At 44.1% G+C, this 27,490-nt stretch overlaps 1 protein-coding gene and 1 long non-coding RNA gene across 2 annotated transcripts in view; one reads left to right on the top strand and one right to left on the bottom strand.

Annotated features, from left to right (window-relative positions):
• LOC133155446 (serine/threonine-protein kinase SIK2-like) overlaps positions 1–27,173 on the top strand; it is a 29,430-nt gene extending 2,257 nt beyond the window's left edge. The window contains exons 2-15 of the mRNA XM_061280773.1: positions 1,648–1,764; positions 4,294–4,357; positions 9,932–10,093; positions 14,588–14,712; positions 14,800–14,923; positions 17,300–17,526; positions 18,086–18,238; positions 18,543–18,701; positions 19,818–20,049; positions 20,130–20,423; positions 21,660–21,817; positions 22,791–22,904; positions 23,163–23,251; positions 23,413–27,173. Coding sequence (XP_061136757.1) covers positions 1,648–1,764; positions 4,294–4,357; positions 9,932–10,093; positions 14,588–14,712; positions 14,800–14,923; positions 17,300–17,526; positions 18,086–18,238; positions 18,543–18,701; positions 19,818–20,049; positions 20,130–20,423; positions 21,660–21,817; positions 22,791–22,904; positions 23,163–23,251; positions 23,413–24,076 — 2,682 coding nt within the window. The 3' untranslated portion in view covers positions 24,077–27,173. The remainder of the gene's footprint in view (positions 1–1,647; positions 1,765–4,293; positions 4,358–9,931; positions 10,094–14,587; positions 14,713–14,799; positions 14,924–17,299; positions 17,527–18,085; positions 18,239–18,542; positions 18,702–19,817; positions 20,050–20,129; positions 20,424–21,659; positions 21,818–22,790; positions 22,905–23,162; positions 23,252–23,412) is intronic.
• On the bottom strand, positions 5,070–7,326 carry LOC133155447 (uncharacterized). Its single transcript, XR_009714675.1, has 3 exons — positions 7,234–7,326; positions 6,309–6,442; positions 5,070–6,202 (listed from the first exon to the last, which is right to left on the bottom strand). It is a non-coding gene; the product is annotated as an uncharacterized LOC133155447 (long non-coding RNA).
• Positions 27,174–27,490: the final 317 nt, after the last annotated feature.

The raw sequence follows: 27,490 nt of genomic DNA, 5'->3' as shown, positions 1-27,490 counted from the left end.
GGTACCACACAGAGCCGAAGACAAAATAGGCCACGAGACTTGCGAAAAGGACCTTTGATCACTTGGGCCTTTCAACAGTTTGAGGCGTAACGTCAGCAGTGATAACGTACAACAAAAGCACCATTGCCAAGACGAAGCTCGCGGTGCCTTAAAGACTGCCATTGTTGGCCAGCACATCGTAAGACTCTTATCGTTAATCCGGTTAGTAAAGTGAAGTAATACAGCGATAGTCTAGCCGGAGTCATTTGTAGCCATGGAGCGCTAATCCCAAAGCAAATGCATGTCAAACAAATGAGACACCTGCCAATTCCCTAGTTTCCCTCGTGTGTTAACAGCTCACACAAGACTGGCCGGCAGCTGACCTGGTCCAACCTGGAGATTGTAAAATTACCCAGCGTTTTTTTTGTGGGTCCGCTTTGTATGACGCAATTGAGTGTTTTGGCGGGGTCAATGAGAAAAGGTTAGCCCAGTGTGTGTATATAACCTATTTTTTCAACTTGAATGCGATAGATTTGCTGGCTTTGGTCCTCCAGTCAGTCCACCTCTGCAGGAAGTCATTTTACGCCATTTTGACCTTTGCATTGTTCCAATTGTCTGTTGTTTTTTTTTTTTCTTCATTCATTCATCTTCCAAAGCTCTTATCCTCTGTACGTAACTTTCAGTGTGAGTTGAAGGCCTTTTCCTCAAGTGAAGATGCACAAGGTTCTTTGATTTGATTCCTTCAAGTCCATGTCAAAGTTCTCTTTGAGTCTTAAACGAAAGCAAGCAAGTTCCAAATTTGTCAAATTTGACTGTTTTGTAATGGATAATTGGGTTTGTTTCCTGGAGTGAAAACATTTTTTGGAAATCTGAAACTACTCAAATGAACAGAAGTTGAATTTTCCGGATGTACCCTGCAAATCACGGAAGACTTTTATACGAGAACAACTGTTGTAATTCATTTTATTTTTTTATGAGTCACTAAAATGGCGTACAATAAAACGTGTTGTTGATTGCGAGATCATGAACACGATTGCGAAAATCCCGCTTCAGTTGAAATTTATTAAGCCAGTAATCGTTCATGAATGGCTTCATTACACACTCAGCCGTTTCTTTGTAAAAATGACACATACGGTGGATTTCAACTATTAATATCCTAAAGCACTCTATGATGTTTTTAACGGTTGACCCTGAATGATTTATGATGACATAGTTATCAGTGCGATCGTTTTCTTTTGACCAACGTAGTGTTTGCACTGTGGTCCGGGCATGTGGACAGTAGCACAATGCCGTGTGTGTTTTCTCAAAACACAGTGGCGTTTCTTTCCACTTTGTACGTGAGGAATCACAGCTGTGAGGGGGAACTGGGCTGTCCTCTTGTTTGCTCTTGCAGCTTCAGAGAACACTGCGGACCAATAGAGAGTTCTCCGAGGTCCGGCGAGTAATAATTATTTGACCCGGCCCAAAATAGTCTTAATGAGGGCCATAAAGTTGAAAGAAGATTTTAATTTTATTTTTTTTTCCAAAGAAGCCAAACAATGTTTACAAAGCCATCACAAGCATGACAAAGTGAACAGTAGGTTAAAAAAAAACAAGTTTGTCTCAGAAACTTGCCAGTACTAAGCACTCATGAAATAAAAATTAAAATCTTGTGGGATTTCTTTGCAGGTGGCTATTAAAATCATTGACAAGACCCAGTTGGATGCAGTCAATCTTGAGAAGATCTACAGAGAAGTGCAGATCATGAAAATGCTGGATCACCCGCATATCATCAAGCTCTATCAGGTAAAGGTCAACTCGGCCCTTTTTGGGGATATTTGAAATTTGTCAATATTTTTGTTACAGATGTTAAAATGTATATATAATTATATTATAAATGTATATAATTAAATTAATTAATATAATTCTATTCATTTGTATTATTAATTAAATAAAAAATGTTGCTCCTAAAAACTGTCTAGTTAGACACCTTTCCTGTTGTCCTAAGGGAATTGGATCTGTCCAAGACACATCCTAATGCTCCGCAAACAAACAGTTGTCTTGACGATCCTGACACCAGGATGTGTCTGTGTGTTCTGCACCTTGTCACGTGCACTTTGCATGACAACTGACCAGACCTGAAATGTGTCTGGATGAGTTTTGAAAAGAATTATTGGTTCACGTCACGAAAGAGTAAAATATCTCATTAGAAATACATTGCGGTCTTTAACTGCAGTCGTCATGTCAGCGCTTTCTGATCATTGCAGCATCCGTCTTTATCCTTCATTTGGCTTTGCTGAAGGCACCTCCCCCGCCCTCTTTGCTATAATGATCTGCATCTGTTTGGAGATTTTTCTTTGTGCATTTTCTAATGTTTGTTAGGGGTATGTAATGAGCCAGGAATTCCAGAGCGCTACAATGCAAAGCAGACGACATACGGCGCAATCAGTTTTCTGATAAGTCTCCAGGAGTTGTCAATAAGGTTAATACACAAAGATTAGTCACAGATTATCCAAATACTTTTAGGCTAATGACAAATTTAATGATGGTGTTAAAAAAAGGCAGCAGCTCGGTACCAAAATCCCAAATTGAACATGCTTAACTGGTGAATTTGGTTAACAAAGTACCTTGGAAACAAACTTCACCTATGTGACACAATAACATCAACACACTGGCAATATCTGCGAAATTACATAAGCTTGTTGGGTCCTAGTTTGTTTGGACAAAGTGGACAAATGTTCATTATCCTTACACAACAACCACGTGGCCATGTTCCAGTATTCTGCCATGTTATTTCGGTGGGTGTCATTCTTTCCAAAGGCATAGCCAACCAATCAGTTCGGGTCAATTAGTGATTTCTTCTCCCGTCTCAAACCGGCGTTGGCCTTGTGGCCCAGTGGGACGCCTGAGCCAGTAAAGGGAAACACGCAGGCACAGGCACAATGGTCCCTACTCTCGTTTGTCATTTGTGACATTGTGTCATTGGGGACAATTCAATTGTTTTTGTGTTTGCTATACACTTTAATGGAAAATAGGATTGTGACAACCGTCCAATCCATCATCCATTAGTGAAAATGGGAATAAATATGGAGGTGAGCGCTTGTGTTGTCTGTACAAGGCATCAGCCTGAAAATTAAATAAACATAACCACATTAGAATGCTTTAAAAATAGTTGCAGTCAACATTGCGGTGTATATGTTTTTTTTTCCAGTATGCACCACTGGATTAAAAAGTCGAGCCAAGATGGGTTCTTTAGACGGCTAACATGCCTCGCCATTATCTTGACTTAGCACTGAACAAGAGCGATTGCAACTCGTGTGCTCAGCATGCCAACCATAAGGCTTGGTTCATAGATCATAATTGGAGAAGGGCCTGGTTACATACTTGTCACAAAGCAACGGGGCATCGCTTTGCCCTGTCTGGAATTTCAAGTATGAACCCTCCACTTGTACCGCATTTTATGTTATGACATGACACATAATGGGCGAGAGTCATTTCCCTGCATGCCATGTCGTCACAACAAGGAGTCTGTTTACGGCAGGGACAGCTAATAACCGAAAGCTACCGCAATAGCTTGTTAGGGAGGCTCACTGTCACCACTTTTAGGATTACTTTTTTTTTAATGCTATGCAGGTGCGGTTTGCATACTGCAGAGAGCTGCCTGATATGAATAAATAAATGAATAAACAAATTTAAAAAATAAATAAATAGTACCTCCATTATCAACTAAATCAATCACAATGACATTCATTGAATTAAATAAAAAGTTAAATATTAGTCTCTAATACAAGAAGACATTAAATTCCAGAATGAGGGCCAAAAATCTGAAATCTTTTTTTTTTTTTGTTCATTTGCTTGACGCATAACTCAAGCTTCCTTATCACCAGAGCAGAGCCCAAACTAAAATGTGTTATGAAACAATGCTGCACCTTTTCCAAGAAACCATTTCTTCACTCAATGATTTTTGTCAGTGGAGCAGATGGAAAATTGATCATGAACAAAAAGAGTGGGATCCCGAGTGTGAACGTCTGGCTCGGTGTGTCTGATTCACCCTCCGCTCTCCACATTTAATTCTGTTTGATCTCCTGAATGTTTCTGCTTCTAAATTGGGTCTCCGCCTCCCACACAGCGCCGCATTGAGCAAGCACAGCCATGGTTTTTCGAGTCCCATTCAGATATCTACCCGTCCACCTCCACTATCCACACATTCATTGTTTCCCCTCGATCCTTGTGGAAGTGTTGATTGGGTTATTTCAGCGGTCAAAAAAAAAAAAAAATGTGGGTGTGATGTCTTTGTGTGTATTTCCATTCAATACTGCCCTCTGCCCTCCTTAGGTGATGGAGACAAAGAACATGCTTTACCTGGTCACAGAGTATGCCAAGAATGGGGAGATCTTCGGTGAGTGATCTTTTCAAAATGCATTGTCAGCACGCACAACCTTTTGTGTCCCTCCCAGCTCTGTTTCACCACATACCTTCCCCGATGCGTCGCTTTAAACAAACAAGTATCACCGTTTGAGATTGGTTGCAGCTGTCACGTGGTTTACGGACCTCGGTGGCAGTCATCCCATGATAGAAATCTGAGATCAATGTCCCGATCAAGTGTATGTCACGTGCTGCACATGTGAGTGAACGTCACTTCAAAAGGAGAGGTAGAATGAACTGATGTTGATTTAGTTTCTGCATACTTCTGCATGTCATTAAAGCTGATTAAATAAAAGGTTTCACAGCAGTAGATTACACGATGAGTGCTAAAGGTATGGTTGTTTTGCATCTGCAGACTGTAGCAGCATAAAAACACACTATTTACCCGCTGAGCCATTAGCTCTATTTGCTCTACACAAGTAACATTAAAATTGACGTATGAGAGACAGGATAGGCAAACATCGAGATGAAGCCATAAACTGATACACACACATGAACATAATACTCTGAACCTTTCTGAAAACCTCACAAATGTTGTCATTGTTTTGACCAAATTTCTCAAAAGCACAATTTTGAAAACACATCAGTAGCAAATTAGCATGTGGAAAAGATTAATCACCATTTGTAGCCTAAAGGTCTTTGTGACTCGCCGCCTGACGACTAACAATGGACTCTTCAAAGGCGCATAGATGATGTGGCCTGTAAAGGTACCAGGAATAGAAATATCTCGCACCCCCTTGACCCGAACACACGCAAAAAAAATACCCTTTTCAAACTCAACACTTGCACACCCACAGACAACAATACAACCGACAAGTGTGAAGTAGACTCTATGAATGACTGTCGGTCGAGACGACTGAACGAAACACACCCACACATTTAGTCATTTTTTCTGAATCAAGTCTGAATGGTTCGATGGTATCTATCTATAGCCCTTTGCAATATGTAACATCAGAAGGTCGCGTCGAAGGCACACGTCTGATTGAATGTTGAGGAACAGAGTTATTTTTTTCCCCTTAACTGCTATCACATGTCGCGGAAGTCGTCGCGGAAGCATTTTCGTACATATAGTCTTGGATGATGCACCGTGTTTATGCCAATGCCTAGCACAAATAAAGCCACTCAGAAGGAACATAACCAGATTTGAATCTTTGTCTGTTGAGACCAGACAAGTGTGTGCCGTGTGATATCTCTAAACCCAGCCAACGGGATATACTTGGCGACCAGAAATCAAGTAGGGTTTGTTTTTTTTTTTGCAAGGATTGCATCAACTGCAGCAGAGTTCTTTGAAAGACAAATATTTCTGGAATCATTCCAATTGTCTAATGACACCTCAGGCTAGTCAATCAAATATTTAAAGAGCTGTTTTCCAAATGTGATTACTTAGGATCACAATTTGTGAAAGACCTATTTACTGAGACCTGCAAATTTGCAACTATTATTTTTTGTTTGTACAGCGATTGTCATATGAAATTGTGACAATAATGGAGGATCCATCAATTTAATTCATCGGCTCAGTTGTAATATGAGCGACAGTTGTGACGTGTATAATGGAATGGCACCGAAAGATTGATCCGATATGAACGATATGCAAGCAGATTACGATCCGCTTATCAACCTGACCAATGAGACTGTCTGAGAATGTATGAAGCCTAATTCCAGACACAGTTGATTAGAGAGCATTACTCAACAGTCTACGTAACAAACAGTCTTTGCGTGGTGTCTTCGAGGCCAGTGTTCCACTTGTGATGTTGACTCAGCAACTGCCAGTCCCGCTCATGTGACCCACAGAGCGCTAGGAAGCAGACAGTAAGAAAAACTGAAAAGGGAAAGAAAAAAAAAAAATCAAAAATAGACGGCTTCACTGCTGCTTTGACCAAAAGAGAGAGATGGCATGTACAGCTGCCGGCGCGTTTCATTCTCACCTCGTTTGCTTGCGTCTCTCTTAGATAACCAATGACGGATAGATATTTCACATTGCACAGTCTGTATATTTCCTCTCGGATCATCGCCGGGATTTAGAAAACCATTGTGTCCCGATTCCTCTGACCCCCTTGCCCTGATTGCACAATGGAATATTGTTACGCAAGAGCCAGCGTATATGTCGTCATCCGTTGCAGCAGCGGCGCTTTGACTCAGACAACCAGATATCGAAAGTGTTTTATTACATTGGTTTGTACAATCACCAGGAGTGGAACCTTAAAGGTCCAACTAGTTGTTTGTATTTCAAAACATTTCTCCCCCCCACAATAAGGCAATTTTGAATTGAGCCGCTTATGCTGCGCTTCAAGAGATTTCAAAACATATCAAACTTGGAAATTGGGTCAAATGCAAATACAGCAGCAGTCCAGCGAGTGGAGGCTCAATAGAATAATAGGAAGAAGAATAGAATGGAGAAGCGCGTGGCGACATCCATTTGAATTTGGAAGGTGGTGGGGAAATGTAGGGCATGCATATTTAAGGAAGCACTACTGGCGTGATGAGGGGAGCGTCGAAGCTGGCAGCTCACACAGATCTCAGTCTGCCTGATGGGAAAGGAAGGAAACATTGTTGCCTTCAAAGAATTCCTATTTCTGATACACCGCCCTATTTGCATAAACTGTCAATTTGCGTTTGCTCATGAGCCCTCCGGCATATCATGGGGTCACTCGTAATAAAAAAAAATGACTGCACAAAATGTGTTTCTTGTCAATCTGCATCTCTTTTGATATTTCAGCAAAGCAATCAGCCCATTTGTCTCAATCATATATTTTATGTTACTGTACTCGAGAACATTTACAAAACTATTGTGGATTTTAAGAATAATAGTTAGCTCGGAGGGAACCTTTGAAAATGTTTTGACCTACCTACCGCAAAGGAGTCATGAGTAAAGTAATCCCACCAGCAGCTGTTTTCTCATGGACACGAGTGATTGTTACATCATCGGTGAAACTCACATTTACACACTTGACTAATTTGATTTCAAGGACGAAAGCTTATATAAATAAGGAACCAAACCGATACATCCCGTCCTGTCTGTGGAATGTCATGTGCTGTTGCATAAACAAACTATGTGTACATGGCACGCATATCTCATTTATTTGAAATCGAGACAATATTGCGAGTAGTTAATAAGTTAATAATATTCTCGCTGGGGGAAAGAAATAACTACCAGTACCAGTGCTTGCATGGGAGTGATGTAGAAAATTGTCTGCCAGCTGCGTGCAGCTTCTGTCAAGTGATCACAGATTAGATTTCAAACCAGTCAAAAGCTGAAAGACAAACAATTGTTGGACCCCAGCTACTTCAAGTATCTCGTATCGGTTATCATCACTCGGGGATCTTGCTCTGTCTGTCAGAAAAGAAATAGTTTGACCATCATCGTTTGAAAATTACACCCAGTAGAGCCCTCGCAGTGAACTGACCTTTAAAATAAATAGTATTGTTGACATAAAACAATACCTGAACCATTTCAATTTCTGGATGGGTCTCGGCTTTAATTAAGTCTTTCAAAGATTCGCTGTAATATAAAACTAACATTACATGGAATAACATCATGCTTCAATCTTACGCCTATGAACCTAAATTAGATTAATAGAGCTCTAAATATACAGTAATGAAATTTAATCGCCAGGCTAGAATAGGATTTAGATACTATAAAATTATATCTACTGACAAATCATTAATGTCTTTTAAAGTTGATGATGCTTCAATTGTAACATTAGAGTTTGAGAACAGCGCCGCCTGGATTGATGAAAATGTTCTTTTTGGATCACAAGTCGTCTCAATCCATTTATTTTCAAACCTATTGAAAGAAACGCGTCAAAACCAAACAAAAAATCTAATCATAGTTGTAGTATATTAAAACCGAGCTGAGCTCCAGCTGGCTCCGAGCCATTTGAATCGCTCCAGAAGGAATTAAGCACCGCCGTCTCTCGACACGCGGCATAGATGTGACTCGAATGTGGTCGGTCAGCTCGGCTATCGGTTACTGATGTGGAAAAAGACCGAGTGTTTTTTTTTTTTGCCCCTTGTACTTCACACCCGCAGACTCTCTCTCTCCCCTCTTTCCGACCGCGGCGTGATCCAAAGCTAGGCCAAGGATCGATCCAGCAATCTTCCCTGTAGACACACTGTTTGTCCCGTCTAAACCTCAGCAGCTGTTACGAAACTCTCTCAATTCCTCCGCCGGCTCTCTGGCATAGCTCAGCGACTGTTCCCTAATACAGCTATGAGTCACCCTTGTTCTGTTGAGTTCTTTGGCCTGGCCAACATTGGATCTGGGGATTATTCATCCTGCTTGACTTTGACTCGCTTTGGGTACTCATTTCCTACTTAACGGCCCAGTAATTAAAGATGGCTTGTTCAACTGGAGTTCAAAGTATGTGCGCTCTTTTGGAAACAAACCCTTCACACGGGGTCAGTGCTTAAACCTGACGTTGGACACGTAGTGTGCTTTTGTCCAAAACACCATGATTGATATTTTCCTGTCAAGGGAACCGGCTGAGAAAACTTTTGTATTTATTTATGCTATTCACTTCAGATATTTCAAGTGTTGTAAACAGCCTAACTATAATAGATATAGTCTTTCCTTAATCCAACACACAGTGATAATGAATCAAATATCAAAGTCAAGCAGTAAACCTCAAATTGAATCTCTGTCCTCGGGGGTTCTCCTCCCGTTGCCTAAAATTCTCCAGGGCACGTCAGGGGATTCTGTTTCCTTGCAGCCTCAAAAGACCGTGGAGGGATGACGTCCCTTTCTCTTGGACCTCCTCGACACATTCCCCTCTGCTGTGTTTCTTTTGATTAGCAACTTTACATGAAAATATTAAACGCGGCCCTGGTCACCGACTGGCATCCCGTTTGGAATGTACCAGCTACTATCTAATCAGTAGCCTTTTCTCTGATGTTAGCAATTCCTCTACCGTGCCGTGGGTGATTTAACATTCCCTCGGAGCAAGAGAAAAACAATTCTTAACGTTCTCGAGATGCTTTTATTCCGCAAGACTTTGAGGCCTTGAATAATTTGCCACTTGATGTGCGTTGCTGGCTCGTGGGAAATATTTTGCTCGACTTAAAATATTGGATGTGCATTTTCATCCAAGACATGGGTGTCAAACTCAAGGCGCCGGGTCCAGATACGGCCCACCGCATCGTTTTATGTGGCCAGTGAAGACAAATCATGCATCGACTTCATGTGTCAATAGTAAAATTAAAAATTGTCTTCACTTTTAGAAAAATAGATAAATTACTAGCATTTATTACCATTCTTTTTTTTTTTAAATTTGAACAGTTTTTACTAGTCTCTGATTCTAAATCTATTAATTTTATCAGGTGACCAAGAATTTTGTTTTAAGATCACACCAACAGACCTCTTCAAAATTTCCCGAAACTGTCAAATTGGTTTGAGATTAACTGTGAACAAATTACCATGTGATTTTGTATCACTCCAACACTCATCAAAATATTGTAAACCACTGTGATTTGAAATGATATAAATAACTTTATAACCGATCAAGGATTTCATTTATCATTTTAATCATTTGCCTCTCTACTTTTGTTGCAGACTATCTGGCTAAGCACGGCCGACTAAGTGAGATAGAGGCCAGGAGGAAGTTCTGGCAGATCTTGTCTGCAGTGGAATACTGTCACAACCGCAAAATTGTCCACCGGGATTTGAAGGCAGAAAATCTGCTGCTGGATGGCCACATGAATATTAAAATTGCAGGTATGACTATGACACACAGACAAATATTTTGACGCAATAAATTACGACAAGTCAAAAGCAATGTCTTATTTATTATTATTTATTTTTATTATAAATATTGTTATTGTGTATACTTTTTTTTTCTTTCATTGAGTGGTGTGGAGGGGGCATGGGGCAACAATTTTGTCAACATCTGTATTCCCCTGTTGGTGTGAAATCCAAAAGGTTTTGATCCATAGCCACGCAATGGCGTCAGGACTGACGCACTTTAGAAATGTCTTAACTACCTGCTCTGGCCATTCGCACTTTTGTGTCGGGAAGTGGTTGGGGGTTGCGTGTGAGATGACTGTTTGCCGGAGCAAATTCTGGAAAAGGCTATCCTTTCAAAACCGATGTGGAAAGAGTGTGAAATGCCTCCCCAGGGACACCACAGCTTCATATTTGAAACATTAAAGATGAAGGACAAAGAGAAACAATCCCAGAGGTAGGCATGATGAAATCAATGTGGACAGTTTTAGTAGTATTTATGCTAATTTAGAGTTACTGTGTTTAGAGGCAGCTAGTCAGGATGTCACTGGGTGGAACAATGGAGAGAATAGTGATGGCTGAGATAATGACTTTCTGTTAATTCTGTTTATGCTCAATAGCTTGTAGTGCCACTGAACTGTGCCGTGTTTTACTATTGTTTCAACAACACATAAGGAGCAAATTTGTTCGAGAACATCAAATTACATCAGCGGTTTGTTTATCCGCAATGTTCCGAGCCGAAAAGGTCAATTTTGACAGAAGCGTATTACTGTCATTTTACTGGCACATTGGTCCTTTTGCGTGGAGATGTTATTACCTCAATTTAAAGAGACACTTTTGACTCGCAGCCAATTGTTCACGTCACAGATGAGCTTTGAAAAACAATGAGCAGAACATTACTTGGCTAGTGATTAGGCGGAAGGGAGGGAAAAAAAAACCTCTCTGGGGAGGAGATGAGCAGCATTGTACGCCGTCTGCTTTTTACCCCGAATGCACTTTGACAAATGGAGGGATATGATCAACTGAGTGTAAATGTGGACTGCTTTGTTTTAATTGACATGAATGCAAAATTGGCAGCACGACAAAAACGGCTTATTAAAATGACAGCAAATGACGAAATACTATGAATCGTCAATATTGAGGGTGGGGGGAATCTTTTCAAACTAATTGGGACTGAATCAATGGTGCCCACGCGACTCAAACCGCCGAAGCCAGAAAGAAATTATACATTTCCTTTTTCATCCCCTCGACATGTCTTGTCAATATTGCTTATACTTCCTATTCCACACATTCCTAACATTGGCGCCAATTGAATTTTCACTGATGTCTCTTCTCTCCGGGTTAGCTATTTGAAGCTCATCCAGGTAGCGGTCAGTGAAAAAAGGTCAGGCTCAAGTAGACTGCTGAGTGGAGGGGGCATCACAGGCAGCAGGAGGGTGCCCTTCATGTTTCCACCTCAAAAAGCCTTTTTACATGCAAGGTGGGCTGTTTGAATCTGGGTAGAGAGGTGGTTGAATATCATTTGCAAAACCCAAATGACACTCAGATCTCCAGTTTCCTGGAGCTGCACTTAATTGTGAATCTTTTAAGATAGCTGCCGTCTTGCACGGCTGAGTGTTTGATGAAGTGGAATACAAAACAAATCCCGCATTTTATTTGGATCTTCACCATCTTGAATGGGTTCTTGCCCATCGCTCAACAAGATGATACTGAATCGTATTGAGTGGGTTGTTGTGTAATCATCCTAACATTGCTAATGGGCAACTCTGAAAAGATAGCCTTCTTGACAAAGGTAAATAAGACACTGTTGTTGTACAGCCTCAAGCATAACACCACCATGGTGACATATGAAATGTTTGTGCAACAGAAGCCCGACTTGAGCCATCGGGGCAAAGAGATGACTCAATCATCTATCTGTCTTTGGCACATGGAGATATCTGCAGGCACTAGTTAGCTTTAGCCACCAACAGCTAGATACTAATAGAGTATTTTTTTTAAAGCCTCATTTTGAGCAAGCACTACAATTTGGTTCATTTCACCATGCTATAATTAGGGTCAAATCAACTGTAAACATATTTCTTGAGCTTAGATGTTCTGGCATCGCGTGACGGCACCACTTAATCGCCTGGCAGCACAAACTTTGATGAGCCTTTAGCTGTACACATTTTTAGTGTGCCATCGTTAAAGCTAATATTATGCTGATGTCGTTGTGTGTGTCATACACACACAAGCGCAACTTGCCCACAGCGTGCGGCAGCGTTTTGACGTCAAACGGGCTGCTCAGTATTCCGCTCCACGAAGTGGGTCACAGCTTGTGAAGTTAAATCTGCACTGGCAATAACGCTTACACAAAAAAAATTCTTACCTGCGTCACATCACAGCAGCATCACACAGCAAGCATCATTGCTGTGGAACACCGTTTTGTAATATTGGTGGCACTTCTTATGGAGTTCTAGATGTTTACGTGAGAACTTTTGTCACCCCAATAATTATAAAAGGTTATTGGTGCCGAACAGAATTGTAGCTCATTTTGCCTCATGCTGCACAACATGTATGTCCATGTGAGTCTGCACTCGTGGACATCACCTCCCCGGCCTAATCACCGTTACTTATTCGTTTAGCTTCCCCCCCCCCCCTTTCCTGTTTATATAACTGTGTCAAATGATGGAGAAAAAAAAGCATGGGGACAAAGGTTTAAGTGAGCACCATTGTCTACGCTTGTTATCAGTGGCTGCCATAGGAATCATGGATCACATTGGTAAAAAGCAAACAATACTAGTTTATTATCCTGACCTGTAACTTTCCATACACAACCACTTCTTTTTTTTAAATCCACTACTAAACCTAAAACACTGCTCATATCTTCAGAATAAAAATGTCCTTGGTGGATAAACACCACATACATTCTATATTAATAGACAGTCTTTTTTTTTTTATTCTATTTTATTTTTCATTTAAGATGCCTCCGTATTTTTACAGCTACTACAGCTTGAACTTTGATTTTAAGACATTGCCTCAAAGTCTGTGTATTTAGTGTGTGTACGTGTAGACGCTTCCCGTGTCATGCTTTTCGGTAGATAAAATCAGACTCGTTTGCTCTCCAGGCAACCAGTCGGAGCAAAGTCTTTGATGAGCTCGTGTGATTTGAACATTCGGGGGCCCCTTTTGCTCAGGATACAAAATATTTGGCTTGTAAAGTACATGATGCAAAGCCCACTGATACTATAAAGATGTTACTACACGCCTTACTTGATTTCCTAGAAAAGTCAAGAAAAACTGAAACGTATTCATTGAATACATAGGGAGGTCATTTTCAGATGGTCTATTCGTCCCTAATTTCTGTATTAGACATCGTTTAAGTTTTTTTGTAAGATTATCCCCAATCTGATGTTTTCTTTATGCAGTCTTTAAAAAAAAAAAAAGTAAAAGTAAAATAATGAAATCTTCATTGCCGTTGGTTGTCAAAAAGAGATTCCCTTTTTTAATTTAACCAAAGACATATATTTTGACATTGTCCGTTACATGCTAATTTATTAAGTTGCATCTATCTAGAAAAACAACTCAAGAACTTGGTTTTGAGATGAAAACGCCTCCAGACTTTGACGATTAACGGGCGGTTTCGGTTTGGTTGACCACCTCTCATCAGAGACAAATGTTCTATGGCATTAATTAGACTAAACTGCCAATTGGCCATCATAAAACAATTAGTATTTCCATCAAGCAAGCACAGTTGATATCCACATAACAAAGATATACAAGAAATAGTTTTTACATACCAGTGGGAAGAAAAGAGGAGTGCAGAGCTGAGACAGAAGATGGGAGTGGAGGCCATAGTGGATGTGGTGAGGAGAGGCAGACTGCGATGGTACGGACATGTAGTGAGGAAGGACGAGAACGACTGGGTGAAGAAAGTTACGTCGTATAACGTAGAGGGAACAAGACCCAGTGGCCGACCTAAAAAGACCTGGCAGGTGACCGTGGCAGCCGACACGGAGGCACTCGGCATCAACCACGAGATGGCCATGGACCGTTCCCGGTGGAAGAAGGCCATATTGAGAACCCAGTCCAACCCAGCGGCGCCTGGAAAGCGGACTTTAAACCGATGATGATGATGATGATGAGTGGCGTCTCTGAGCTTCTTCATGAAAGCTCTTCCAATTTTGTTAGGACTTAGATCTTCCCAACTTGGATCCACTTTTATCTGAGATGTCATAACTAATAAAGCCTTGTGACATCAACTGACAATTTGAAGATGCTTACCTTTTGTCAAATCTATTCGTATAGATTATACCACAGGATAATGGAATTGAAATAATAAATTATAATTTCATGTAATCGTTCTCAACTGCACAATATTATTGTGAACTATTACAATCTAAGTCCATGTTTTGCCATCCATGAGTTGACTGCTTTCTAAATGTATCAAAGTCAGGATTTTTATCTTCTGGCAACACTTTGAAAACGATCCCACCTTTGTGTCTTTGGCAGACTTTGGATTTGGGAACTTCTTCGAGCCTGGCGAGCCTCTGGCCACGTGGTGCGGCAGCCCCCCCTACGCGGCCCCTGAGATCTTCGAGGGCCAACAGTACGAGGGTCCCCAACTGGACATCTGGGTAAGTTGTTGACAATATTCTCTGATGCTGTTGATAACTGTCCCATCCGATTTTCTATTTCAACTTGTTTTCTTTGGGTTGTCCCAGAGTATGGGTGTGGTGCTATACGTGTTAGTCTGTGGCGCCCTGCCCTTCGACGGACCCACTTTACCTGTGCTCCGACAGCGAGTCCTGGAAGGAAGGTTCCGCATCCCCTACTTCATGACTGAAGGTAGAAACCCTCCCTTGATGCAGGCAAAAACATTTATTCCCCATGTGACAGCATCACACCTTCTGATTGGTTTACCACACGCTGCACCATGTGTTAATGAAATGGATCATTTAGGTCAAGGGCGAAGAATGATAGTAAGCATTTCCATCAGCGTACTTTTTATGTCAAGGCAGCCGCGCTGTCATCGGCCATGCTAGCTGGTTAGCAAGAGATTAATTAAACACTTGATGGGCAATTGTGCCATTTTTTTTATGTTTGTGATTGGACCTTGAAACAACATGCAAAGGGGCTGGTGATGTTTGGAGAGTGTCAGGGAAACTGGCTGTTCGTAAGAAATACGAACAGTATGTTCCTCTGCTCTGTCCTTAAACCACTTGCCTGCTCTGTTGTGTTGCTCATCTCACCAGGCAGTAAACACAGTGGAGTGACAAAGTGTTTGTCCCTTAAAACTAAGAACTCCGGGGCCCACCCAAAGCAGCAACAAGCGAAATCAAGCGTTTGCAATACCGTAACTGGCGAGGAGTGTTTCACATCTCGGTGGAGAGATTTTGGCCCACTGCAAACATGGTCTGCCACCATTCTCGCTATTCCACAGCTGGATGTTGGCACACCGCAGAGGACGCGTGAGTCATGTTATCCAGGGAAACCGTCAACCCAACACCGCGTTTCTATTTGTGCATGTCAGACAGTTGTGGCTGAAATGCATCAGAAACGGGCAAAGCAGAGTATCATTAAAACTTAAGTCATTGGTCGTAATAATTAATTGTTTCTTCATGAGCATGTTATGTCCATATTTGAGGCCATTACTGCAGGGGGCTTATGAGGAGTAATTTATAGCATTTTGCCCTAAGAAATCAATTTTAAAGGAACAATTAATCTGTTCACTTCTAATGAAATGGTCATGTAATTTCTTTTTTATAGCCTTTGAGCTAAAAGCCTCACAATCCTACGATTCAAATCACATTTTCTGGTTCATAACGGCTTAACAAGGGTAACTTCTTAAACCCTAACCGATCTTATACAATATTCTTTGAATGAAGGAAACACGAGTATAATTGCCGGTGGGTGACTATTCAAGAGATGTTCGTTATTCTTTATTGCCCTCAATTCAGTGGCTAATAGATTAGCATTGTTGTTTTACTTAGTAGCCATAAAGCCAAAGATTTGCAGTTAAAGATTTTATTCAATGACATTTTGAATTCTATTTGCATCAAGTCAAGTTTATTGGTATTGCTCTTAATGACAAGCGTCACAAAGGGCTTCACAAGCCCTTAGTTGACAATTAGCGACATCAAAATCCAAATGTACTCACTTACTCACTCCATCATTTAATTTCGGCAGGGTTATTGAAAACAACAATTATGACAATGTATCGCTGCATATAAGTCCCTCTCCACAAGCCTAATGGCCACTAATAAAGCGTCGCTAATGAAGTACCCGCTCCTTGATCGGAGTGGAGTGCCGTTCCCCTTGGCTTCATGCAATTCTACACCACTCGGAGGCTGTCAGTGTTAACTGGGATGCTTCTGTGCTTGAGTCATGGTGGTGGTGTAATGTCCTGGCCAGGAACGGCGTGTCAATCAGTCAGCCAGCTTCCATCCGTGTCGCCCCTGACATAGTCCACAATCTTCTCGGGGCAAGTTAGACCTTTGAGCGAACATATTCGTCTTCGGGTGTTGCTATAAACACAGCTGTGGCAACGAGGACAAACCTCCTTTAGCTTGCCGAAAATCCGACGACGATTGCTGCTAAGAATGTGTTGAGATGAACTTCTTCTCGGCTCTTCACGTAACGAGGGTGAACATGTTATTCAAGAGTCTGGAAGGTTGAAAATATGGATTGTGCATCTTACAAGGTGCGTCAGACAAGTTCCAGGATTAGTGCCTTAAAAGAACTCCAAACTTTTTCCACTTTGAAGCAATCCCAGTCAAACACACTTTGCCAACCTTCTCCCCCACGCCTTGGAAGGATTCTTCAAACGAAAAGATTATCATTAGAGCTATTCCGGCAATCGCAGCGTCCTGATGATTCTCGGAAAGGGAAAATCGACTCAAATTGATTGGCTGGCAAACGCTCCCAGGTGTATTACACCCCGCCAAAGCATATTTCAAGAGCCTCGCAGCGGTCGGTGCGAATGGCTCAGAGTGCCGCGCGGCAGCTCGGGAATGCGGTTGAGGCGTTGCAGGAGCAGGCAGGAGACCTTAATCCTGTTAAGAACCCAGCTGTGTCTGACGTCAATCTCATCCAGCCATTAACGAGAGGTCAGGAGATTTTATTTGGGCGGGAGGGAACTTGAAAGGACTGTAGACACTGCTGTCTCACAGAGGAAGGAAATGACATTTTAACGAGAATTTGTTTTCTATTCCCCTCTCTCAGACTGCGAGCATCTGATCCGCAGGATGTTAGTCCTGGATCCGTCAAAGCGTCTGTCCGTAGCGCAGATCAAAGAGCACAAGTGGATGGCGCTGGATGTTCCGGTGCAGCGGCCCGTTCTGTACCAGCAGCCCGTCTCCGCCGAAGGCCAGACGGGCGTGGGCGAGTACAGCGAGCAGGTCGTGCGCTTGATGCACAGCCTTGGCATCGACCAGCACAAGACTGTCGAGGTAATGAGGCAGATTAGAATGTTGGGCATTATTCATCGCTAATCGTTTAGGATGCAGTTAATATACACAAGTAAATAGAAATTACGTAAGATCTTTGAGTAGCTCTGTCACAAGATAGAAACACATGAGAGGTCTTTGATTTCCGAAAACCACATAATCACAGTACACACCACACGGCATTGCAAAACAGGACTCGGAATTCGGTAATGAAGGAATTTTGCTTCTGGCTTGTGTGCAACTGGGAAAAAAAAAAGGCATAACGGAGGTTATTACTGGGCCAACATGAGGGTTAACTGAAATGTTGCTAGAGGAGCAGACGCTTGGGAGAGATGGAGAACTAATACTCTAATCTTAAGTTTTGGTCACTTCTTATATCAAACTACACAAACTTCTCTGTGGGTTTTTTGTTGGCAAATCACAACATTAAATGAAGGTGAAGTCAATCCAATAATATGGCATATTCAATGTCAGGTGAGATTTTAGGAGGAACTTGACAATTTGTAAAATAAAAAAATCTTGATCAAGTGATGTCATCGAACATGTGCTGTCTGTGCTCCAGTCTCTGCAGAACAAAAGCTACAACCACTTTGCTGCCATCTACTACCTGCTGGTAGAGAGGCTCAAGGCCCACCGCTGCAGCTTCCCCGTGGAGCAGAGGCTGGATGCACGTCAGCGGCGGCCCAGCACCATCGCCGAGCAGACGGTCGCCAAGGTAGCTCATGAATAATCCATAGCCTGCGTCCTCGCTCGCCGCCATGATCAAAGTGCTCTTATTCACACCTGCATCCACTGACCACAATCATTTCTTTTCTCCAACTGTTCTTCCTCTCAGCCTTGATCTTTATCGCTCTCTTACGCATTTTTTTCTCGTCTCCTTCCTCTTCCCGACCCCCCCCCCCCCCCCCCCCCCGTTCAATTGCTTGTACCGTTTGCATCCCCGTTTGTGGCATGGCCGTGCTCGGGGAGTCAACAGCTGCGATTTGGAGAAGGACTCAGTCTGCCTCTTCTCTCCGCAGTCGACGAGCGGTGCAGCTCAGGTGGGCTTGCTCCCGCAGGGGGTCCGTCTGCTGCGATCTCCTGCCGTTTCCCAAGCCGCCTCCGACGCGTTTACCTTCACCCAGCCCACGTGCACCCTGGAGCAGAACTTCATGGCTGAGGATGTCAACACGCCCAAAGTAGGTTCAGTGAGCAGCAGCAAACTCAGTTGGCTGGGACACACCGTGTCTTTGGAACTCCCGTGCTCGCGTGCATGTTCTCTAACCTCATATGACGGCCGATCGGCTTTGGTTCTGGAAAATGCCGTTATTACAGTCATTATCGTGCTGCCAAAGAATGTCCAAAAACATTATCCTGATGCGCTCCGACAGTGATTGGTTTTGATAAGCTCACTCGTTGTAAGTCACAAGTGTGTGTGTGTGTGTGTGCTTGCACGTCATGCTCCTTTGAGGGCTCCAGCATTTGCTTGCTTCGTCAACCTGCCAGAGTTCAGATGACTCGTCCTCTTATGTAAGCTCCAAGCTAGTGTACGCATCAGACAGGACAACGACCTGTCCTCCATATGCCAAAGACTCACACAGACTCAAAACACACTTTTTTTTTTCTTCTTGTTTATTTGTGCCAACTAGTGACCTTCTTCCTGCTGGCCTGTCATGAGTTGGCTTATGATTAGAGTCCCACCACCACACACACACACACACACATGTAGTTTTCATTTAGCAGTCCCCAAAATGTACTTTGCAGAACCCCCTCAACCAGTAGCTCCAACCAAATGTGATGTGTGTGTGTGTGCTAAGCAGAGCAGGGCGTGCGTGCGTGTGTGTGTCTGCGTGAATGGAGCTCGGTTATGTAAGCAGTCCTGCATGATGTGACTGACTAAATGTGTTGCCGAGCGAACACGCATGGACGGGAAGCCGCAGCGCTCAACCACCAAAGTGAATACTAAGTTTTTCCAAGCCGTTAACTCAAATGCGTTTCTTTTTTTATTTCCTTTACTTTTAATTGTTACTCTACTTTTTCTCGTCGCTTGTGTATCAGTGACTGTTTCTCGTTGTGTTTTGTGTGTGCGTGCGCGCGCGTGCGTGTGGCTGTTGAGTAACTGCATTCCAATCCAGTGCACTAGTGAAAGCAGATGGAGAACTTGAGCGAAGTTGCTGTCTCCATACCGACAGCAGGCTGTTATTGCAACAAGTCATTTGCATGCTTTTGAGTGGCTGTGGCAATGAAAACCCAGTTGCTGACTCAAGGTGGGCAATGAGGATGCAAATAAAGGTATCTTCTACATCTCTTTAAAGTTAAACGGCTGCATGCTGGACCCCCTGCCTCCCATCACTGTACTCCGCAAGTCCTCCACCTCGTCTCCTAGCAACATGATGGAGATGTCGATTGATGAGGGCATCGAGACCGAAGAGCCCGACGCGGAGGAGGACGCGCCCCACATGTCTTTGGCCTATCTGGCCGCTCGTTTCGGCCAGAGGCGACACACCCTCTCTGAGGTCACCAACCAGCCGGGAATGTCGAACCAGGGTATGATGCCTTCAGGTCTTATGGGCGTTTTTTTTTTCTTTCCCTCCCCGAGTCTCCCACTTAAAAGCCTTTTCCACCAGGTCAACTGTTCACCCTGGGCCACAACCCTTCCACGGGCAGCGTGGACTCTGACATGGGCTACGACATGGGCTCCATGCACAGCGACCTCAGCCTGCTCGAGGACCCCCCGTCGCTCAACGAAGTGGTGCTGGCCAACAGCACGGCCCCCCGCGTGGCCCCCGCGTCCTTCCTGAGCACTCGGCCGGCCAACCCGGCGATGGCTGCCTTGACCTCGCAGCACAGGGACACCCACAACCGTTCGCCCATCAGCTTCAGAGAAGGACGGCGCGCCTCTGACACCTCACTCACACAAGGTCAGGAGCCCACTCACGCTTATCAGTGCGATTCAACATGCGTGCAATTCAAGTTCAGATAGATTGAGCCAGCTCGCACTGACAAACCTGTATGACCGGCAAAGTCACCGGATCGGAAGGACACGAGCGTGACTGCAAGAATGAATAAGTGTCAGATCATGTCTCTTTGGATGCCGTCATGAAGTGCCGCGCTGGGGGGGGGGGTTGACATGCAACAGAGCACACAATCATAACACGCCGGCTGCAGCTGCTCTTTCACACCCTTACCTGCACATCCACTCATGTGCATATAGATTCGAGTGCCTCATTTTCACTGTCGTTCACGCCCTCCCCCTCTTTCTTGCCCTCCCTCCTTATCACCTCATCTACTTGGGCCCTCCGATGACTCTGATTCATGAATCACCGACTGATTTTAGAAAGTTCCAGCCCACACATGTTGCCATCGTACCATTTCTCCCGCCACCCCTTTCGCCCCGCTTGTCTTGCTTTTTTTCCTTTAGACAGCACTGTAGACGGCTTGTTACCAGATTGTGATGGCATTCGGTCGAGGGGCAGACCTTTCAAGCCCAAATATGGATCGGCACAAAATCATACAGCTTGAGAGATATTCAGCTACTGCACTTGCCCTTGTCTAGATCGCTATCAATGTTTAATTACATCGCCCCGTGCCCGATCCTGCCATAAAAACAGCAATGAAAATCTTGGTGGGGGCAATCAAGAAGGGATTTCTGAACACTCTCTCTGCCATTCCATATACTGCCTCCCTGATCTTGGCCCACACATTATAAAACTCACATGCACTTCTGCCGAGCCGAAAGGATAATTACAGCTTGAAAACATTTGTTTCTCCAGCTCCTCATTGACAGCCTGCAATGTGTGTGCTCCCGTTTGCTGTTTGTGTGACTTGTTTCTCTCGCTCGCTCACTCGCCCGCTCGCTCGTTTTCATTTTAAATCCTCTTTGGGGAGAGAGAGTCGATGCGGCGGATTCTTTTGCGTCAGACTGCTGACTCGGGTTAGAAATAACTCCCACCAGCACAGTGAGTCAGGACATATCGTACACGGCCGTTGCTCGTCACCACTGGATGGCTCTTATCAGGCTCACGCAGTGTCATATGTGCGCACACACACACCAACACACCCACTACGCTTCAGTGACGCGTGTGGAAGGAGATGTGTCAGAAAAGGGGGGGGGCCATTATAAAATCTGACGTTCAACATTCTCAATATTCGCACAGGTCTGGTTGCCTTTCGACAGCATCTCCAGAACCTGGCGAGGACCAAAGGAATCTTGGAGCTGAACAAAGTCCAGATGCTGGTGGAGCAGATGGGCTCCAGTGAAATGACAGCCATGGCACCCCCGGCAGCCCAGTACCACTTGCACAACCTCCTGGAGGTCAGTCGCACTCGAGAATCTGGTCATAAACACACACGCATGGCAGACTCATTGCTTGGCAGTTCATCCACCATCACACCAGCTCAGTGGCCTAGTGGTAGAGTGACCGCCCTGAGACCGGAAGGTTGTGGGTTCAAACCCCGGCCGGGTCATACCAAAGACTATATAAATGGAACCCATTGCCTCCCTGCTTGGCATTAAGGGTTGGAATTGGGGGGTTAGATCACCAAATGATTCCCGAGCGCGGCGCCGCTGCTGCTCACTGCTCCCCGCTCCCCCAGGGGATGGATCAAAATCACATGGGGATGGGTTAAATGCAGAGGACAAATTTCACCACACCCAGATGTGTGTGTGACGATCATTGCGACCTTAACTTAACTTTAACTTAACTCACCCCATTTTGGGCAGGGGGAAAAAAAAAAGACAGTCACTGGGGTTGTTGTGTAACCCCGAGAGAGCTGGCCGACCGAGGCTTGTTTACCGTGTCTCGTCCCCTTGGGGCCCGCAGCCTGGGCCAAAGTGAATGCCGCCATTGTCAAAGGCTGTCAGACTTAGCCGTAGCAGAGACTGGACGTTCAATAAGCCCAAATCACAAGCCCGCTGAATGAGACACACTGTACGGGAACAGGAGTTTTCCAGTAAGTCTAAACATAAACACACAATTAATAGGCAAAAGTGACAAGATCTGTTTGTTCCCGTTCGTTCATAATGCAATAACACGGCGCCCCGTCATCCTTTTAATATGCCGCTAGTATGTAATCCCCATGGAACATGGCATTTAGTGATAAGGCATCTGGCTGATCAGTCAACACAAAGGCATTTTGGCAGCCACACTGTACGGATAAGCCACTTAGACCGAGCCTCGAAGCACCCAGGAGCACACGGCGGCAGTGTTAAGTGTGTCCTTGACTTTACGGCATTGCGTGTAGTCGTGGACATCCTGTTTGTGACTTGTCAATGTTTGTGTTGGAAGACCGAGGCAACCAAGCAACAGGAAGGCCCGACTTTGTACCAAGGTGGGCCGCAGCCACCCCTCCTGTCCCGCAGGCAGAGTTTGGAGACGCAGTACCTCACCCATCGTCTGCAGGTACGCTCCGACGGGACAGCACACCTCCATTACATAGTCAATCAGGCGGAACTAGTTGAACTCATTTCTTCAGTGTTGACATTTTGGAGGGTCTTAAGCTCGGCTAGCACATTTTGTGCTCGAGACAGAAATAGGCTCATATTACAAAACTCAGTAGTGGTCAGATGGCCCCGTAATGGGGTTTGAATTTTTTGTAGCTCATCCAACACCTGACATTCATCGAGTTGAAAGCCGTCTTGTGTTTCTTGTGTCCATTAGACGGGCGTTTTGGCAAACAGTCCTGCAAGCTGTCAGATGTACTGTAAGGAGTCCCCCCGAAGTTTAGAACAACAGCTACAAGAACACCGGTAAGTCATCACTCCAGATTGTCTCATTGCTAACCCAAACAGCTGCACTTATTGACATAATAGACATTTTTAGTTACACCCATTGTTTGATCAAGTTCTGATTTTGACAACCAACACCCAAGCAGTACTTAGCGTCTAACTCGACCGTATCGTCCTCACAGACTGAACCAGAAGCGGATGTACCTTCAGCAGTCGCAGGGTATAGGCCTGCCCGTCTACTTCAATCAGATGCAGATCGCCGAAGGCTCCTATCCAGCGGCCGGTGCCCCTCTGGACCCGACAGCCTCCCAGAACTCCCCCCAGGTATCCCCGATGTCGGCCGGCGGGCCTCAACCGCAGCCGCAAGCCTCGCCGCCTTACGGCCACCCCCACAGCCTAAGCCCCCTTCTGGAACCAGGGGAGGGCCCTCTTTACGACCCCTACATGAGCCACCACCACTACGCCCAGCACATGCTCCCTGTCCCCCACCTTCAGCACCACCCCTTGCAACCTCTCCACCATCAGCACTTCCCCCACCACCACCACCACCACCACCAATCGCCTCATGAAACCTCAGCCAGCAGCCTCGGTTTCTGCTACCCTGTAGAGCAGCAGGCCTGCTGCCCCTCGGTTGAAGCCCCGCCCCCAGGCCAGTATGAGTTCCCACTAGACCTAGGGCTACTCCCCCCTCCCATCATAGGAGAGGTGGAGGGGCCCGGGGCGGAGGCCTCATGTGAGCCGGGCCAGCGCGAGGGTCTGGTTCTGGCCGAGCTGCAGAGCCCGCTCCTGGACAGTGAGATGATGGAGACGGTGGACTCCCAGCACGGTTTTGTGTTGGTCAACTGAAGACTCGGGTGCAATGGGCCGGTTTGAAGCAGTATTAAGCACAGAGATCCCGAAGAGCAGAGAGATTTGGAGAGAGGGGCTTAGCAGCGGGGAAAGCGCAGATTTTCGTACAACCAACGAAAACTGAATTTCTTACTTGGGATGAACCTCGGAGAACCTTTCGTACCAAAATCCCTCCCTTAGCTGACCTCCTTTCCCTCCCTCTCCTCCCCACCTGTCGAGCAGGACAGTGCGGCGGGAACTCGTGTTGATGTCGCGTCGCTGTGGCGAGGCTGCTCCAGCGGCAGCCCTCGTGAGACGACGACAATCACGTGCAGCGTATTCACACAGAAATGGCTTGGAAGTGAGCGCTTTTTGGACTGGGTGGCGAGCAAAAGCACAAAATGGCTGCCAGGACCGCAGGTTGTTTGAGCACTAGTTTGAGGTCCACGTGCTTCGACGCTCATTGTGCTCACCGGTACGGCAATTCTCAAGCTGCGTGAGCATCTATCAGTTATTCTAGAGATAAAGAACCGGTAATGCGAGTTCAGTGTGCACCACGTTTGAAGATAATTGCTGAAAACATGCAAATTTGCACCATTTAAAATGTGCCTGGTATTTTGGTGGGGGTGGGGCTAAAAGTTGAAATTTTAGCCCTTGCCATGAAGCTGCTAGAGAATTTATTTGCAGTGCTGAAGATTCATCACTCGACGAGTGAAAACAAAGAGCGTACGAACGAGCACGTGGACCTTAAACTGGACTTGCGGGAAGTGCTCAAAAGGCTCGCCATAGGCAGCGTTGTTTTTTCTGCTCAAATAAGACACCTTGACAACAACCGCAAGTTGTCGTTTTAGCGGAGAGAAGAGACAACGGCCCTCGTTTATCACAAAGCACAAATTCAAGTGTCACTTTGCACTCTGGTGGGTTGTACGGCAGCGGGTGGGCGGGCACAACGGTCGTATTGACCACTCGCAACACTAACAATAGAGGCACGCAGTATTCTGACAGGAGCACTCGCCAAGTGGATGACTACACAACACAACAACACATTTCCCTCACTCTCCAGTGTTTTTCTCTTTTTTTTTTGGGCAACTACTGAACTAACACTACTGAAAGGCTTCTCCACCTTCTATCCTGAGGAGCGCTTGATTTGTGGCGTGTGGTAAACGAGGGCTCCCGTAGTTGAATGTTTGGTGGCAACATCTTATTATTCTACCTTTTTGTGGCAATACTGAAGCAATATTAATCTTCTGTGATGATGATGATGCGCCTAAGATGCGCGGCTCACTCTGATCTGATTCGTCACGCGGAACTGTTGACATCAGCAGGAGTGTTTTTTTGGTTTTGTTTTGTTTTGCACAAGTCGGCGAGAATGTCACGTGACTGAAAAGGACGAGATTTTCCGTGAACGAATGTAACGGATGACGCCACGCGTGACCACTTTTGGGGCGTACGGCAAAAATGGCGTCGAGACGAGACTTTTTTTTTTTCTTCTTCATTATTTTATTCTTTTGTTTTAGCAGCACTCAGACTGTGATGAATACAGTTGAAGTATCTTTCCGACAAGTGACATTTTGTGTGTGTGTGCGTGTGCGTGTGCGTGTGTGGTCAAATCAAATTGAAAATTAATTATTTGGCGAAGTGAGGTGTCTAATAAAGTACACCGACCGAAGCAACAATGGCAGAGTTGGAGGTCAAATCCACCATTCAGACCTTTCACGTACTTTTCTTATCAATAGCAATAGACATCACTTATTCACCAAGGACTATTGGAGTCAAGCTAAAAAGAGAAGAAATAAAAATATTGAATATACAAGTCAAACGATCATATGAAGACTTCTCTCACCAAATGACGTTTTCTCTGAAAATTGCGATGTTTTTTGTAATGTTACAATTTGCTCAAAATGACAACATTGATGACTATCCGATAAAATGACGACAATTGTAATGCTACAATTTTGTTACAGTTTCAACTTGGTCACATTCTCTCAAAACGATTGTCCTCGTAAGATTACAATTTAAACATTCGCAACTTCATCTTATTACAACTATTCTCGTAAAACGAGGACTTTTTTCCTCTGAAAATGGTGACTACTGTTAGAATGTTACATTTTTTCATTCAAGCATTACAAGTTGAACTCTTGTCATCCGCCTTTTTTCCTTGTCAGATTACGATTTGATATTCACTCGATGAATTATGACTTCATTGTAGTGACTTTTCCCCTCAGATTTTGATGTTATCGTTTTGAAATTACATTTTTAGATTGGCCCTAATATTCATTGGTACTTACAGCAATGAGGCCCTGTATATTTTTTCTTTTCACGTTTCATGAATTACTTGACACCGTAACGTGAGTTTATATCTATTTACAGTCCCATTTTTGTCACCTCGCGTCGCCATCGTGACGGCATTGATTAGTAACGGCAGCAATAATAACCCACAATGCATTGCAGCCATAAGTGACAGAAAAAGGTGTGCAAAGAACTCAAATATTGTATCCATATTTTCAGGTAGCTCAGGTTTACTGGACAGAAATGTATTACTACCGCTGTAGGACATCAACTCATATTTGTTTGAAAAAGTGTACAAATTAGCGTTAAATACAGCGAGCTAGTAGTGTTTGTATTCTGTGTGCCTTTTACTTTCCACATTTCAATTTATCAATTTATTCATGATTAGCTTTTGTTTTTTGTCATGACCCCCCCCCCCCCACTCAAATGAGTACAATCCCGTTTTTACAAAGGTACAAAAACCAAAGTCCCTCAAAGATTTTGCCAGTATGAGCCGCCATCTTTGTGATTTTAAACAATGTTTTTTTTTTTGTTTTTTTTTTGTTTTTTAAATAAATGTTGGCTCAGTGGCCACACGTGTCAAAAGTATTCTAGCAATATATTTGTGTGTAGGTGAAGACTGAAATAATCAGGAGAGTAGTATTGGATACAATACATTCATTTCACACACACACACACACACACACACGCCCCCCTGCCCACTCGACTCCCTGCCGATGGAACACAACAACATGAAATAGACTTTTCTATTTCTCCCCTCATTGTTGTCGACCACACATAAGCTAACTTGCTGTTGAGATTAAAAAAGGATTATTGAACAGCTAAATGCTTCCTTGTCTTCTTTTGTCTCCAACCCCACTCAGAAAAAGAAATTGTACTCTGAAGCCGGCTTAACATGCACGCAACTTTTTTTCCCAAAACTCTAGGAAGCGAAACAAAGGAGAGCTGCATGACTTAGCAGAAATGACCTCACCCTAATTACTCTGACCATCAGTACAGATTTTTCATATTTGTTCAATGTTTGCAGCAATGACGGAGTGAACCACTCAACCCGACACAATCTCATTACTCATATCAGTTATTGCTTTTCTTTTTTAGTATGTACTGTGGATATAAAAGTATACACACCCCTGTGCAAATGCA

The sequence above is a fragment of the Syngnathus typhle genome, linkage group LG6, assembly GCF_033458585.1.
Source record: "Syngnathus typhle isolate RoL2023-S1 ecotype Sweden linkage group LG6, RoL_Styp_1.0, whole genome shotgun sequence".
In the NCBI taxonomy this organism is placed as follows: domain Eukaryota; kingdom Metazoa; phylum Chordata; class Actinopteri; order Syngnathiformes; family Syngnathidae; genus Syngnathus; species Syngnathus typhle.
Note: the sequence above shows the minus strand (reverse complement) of the source record. Positions and strands in the feature narration are given on the sequence as shown.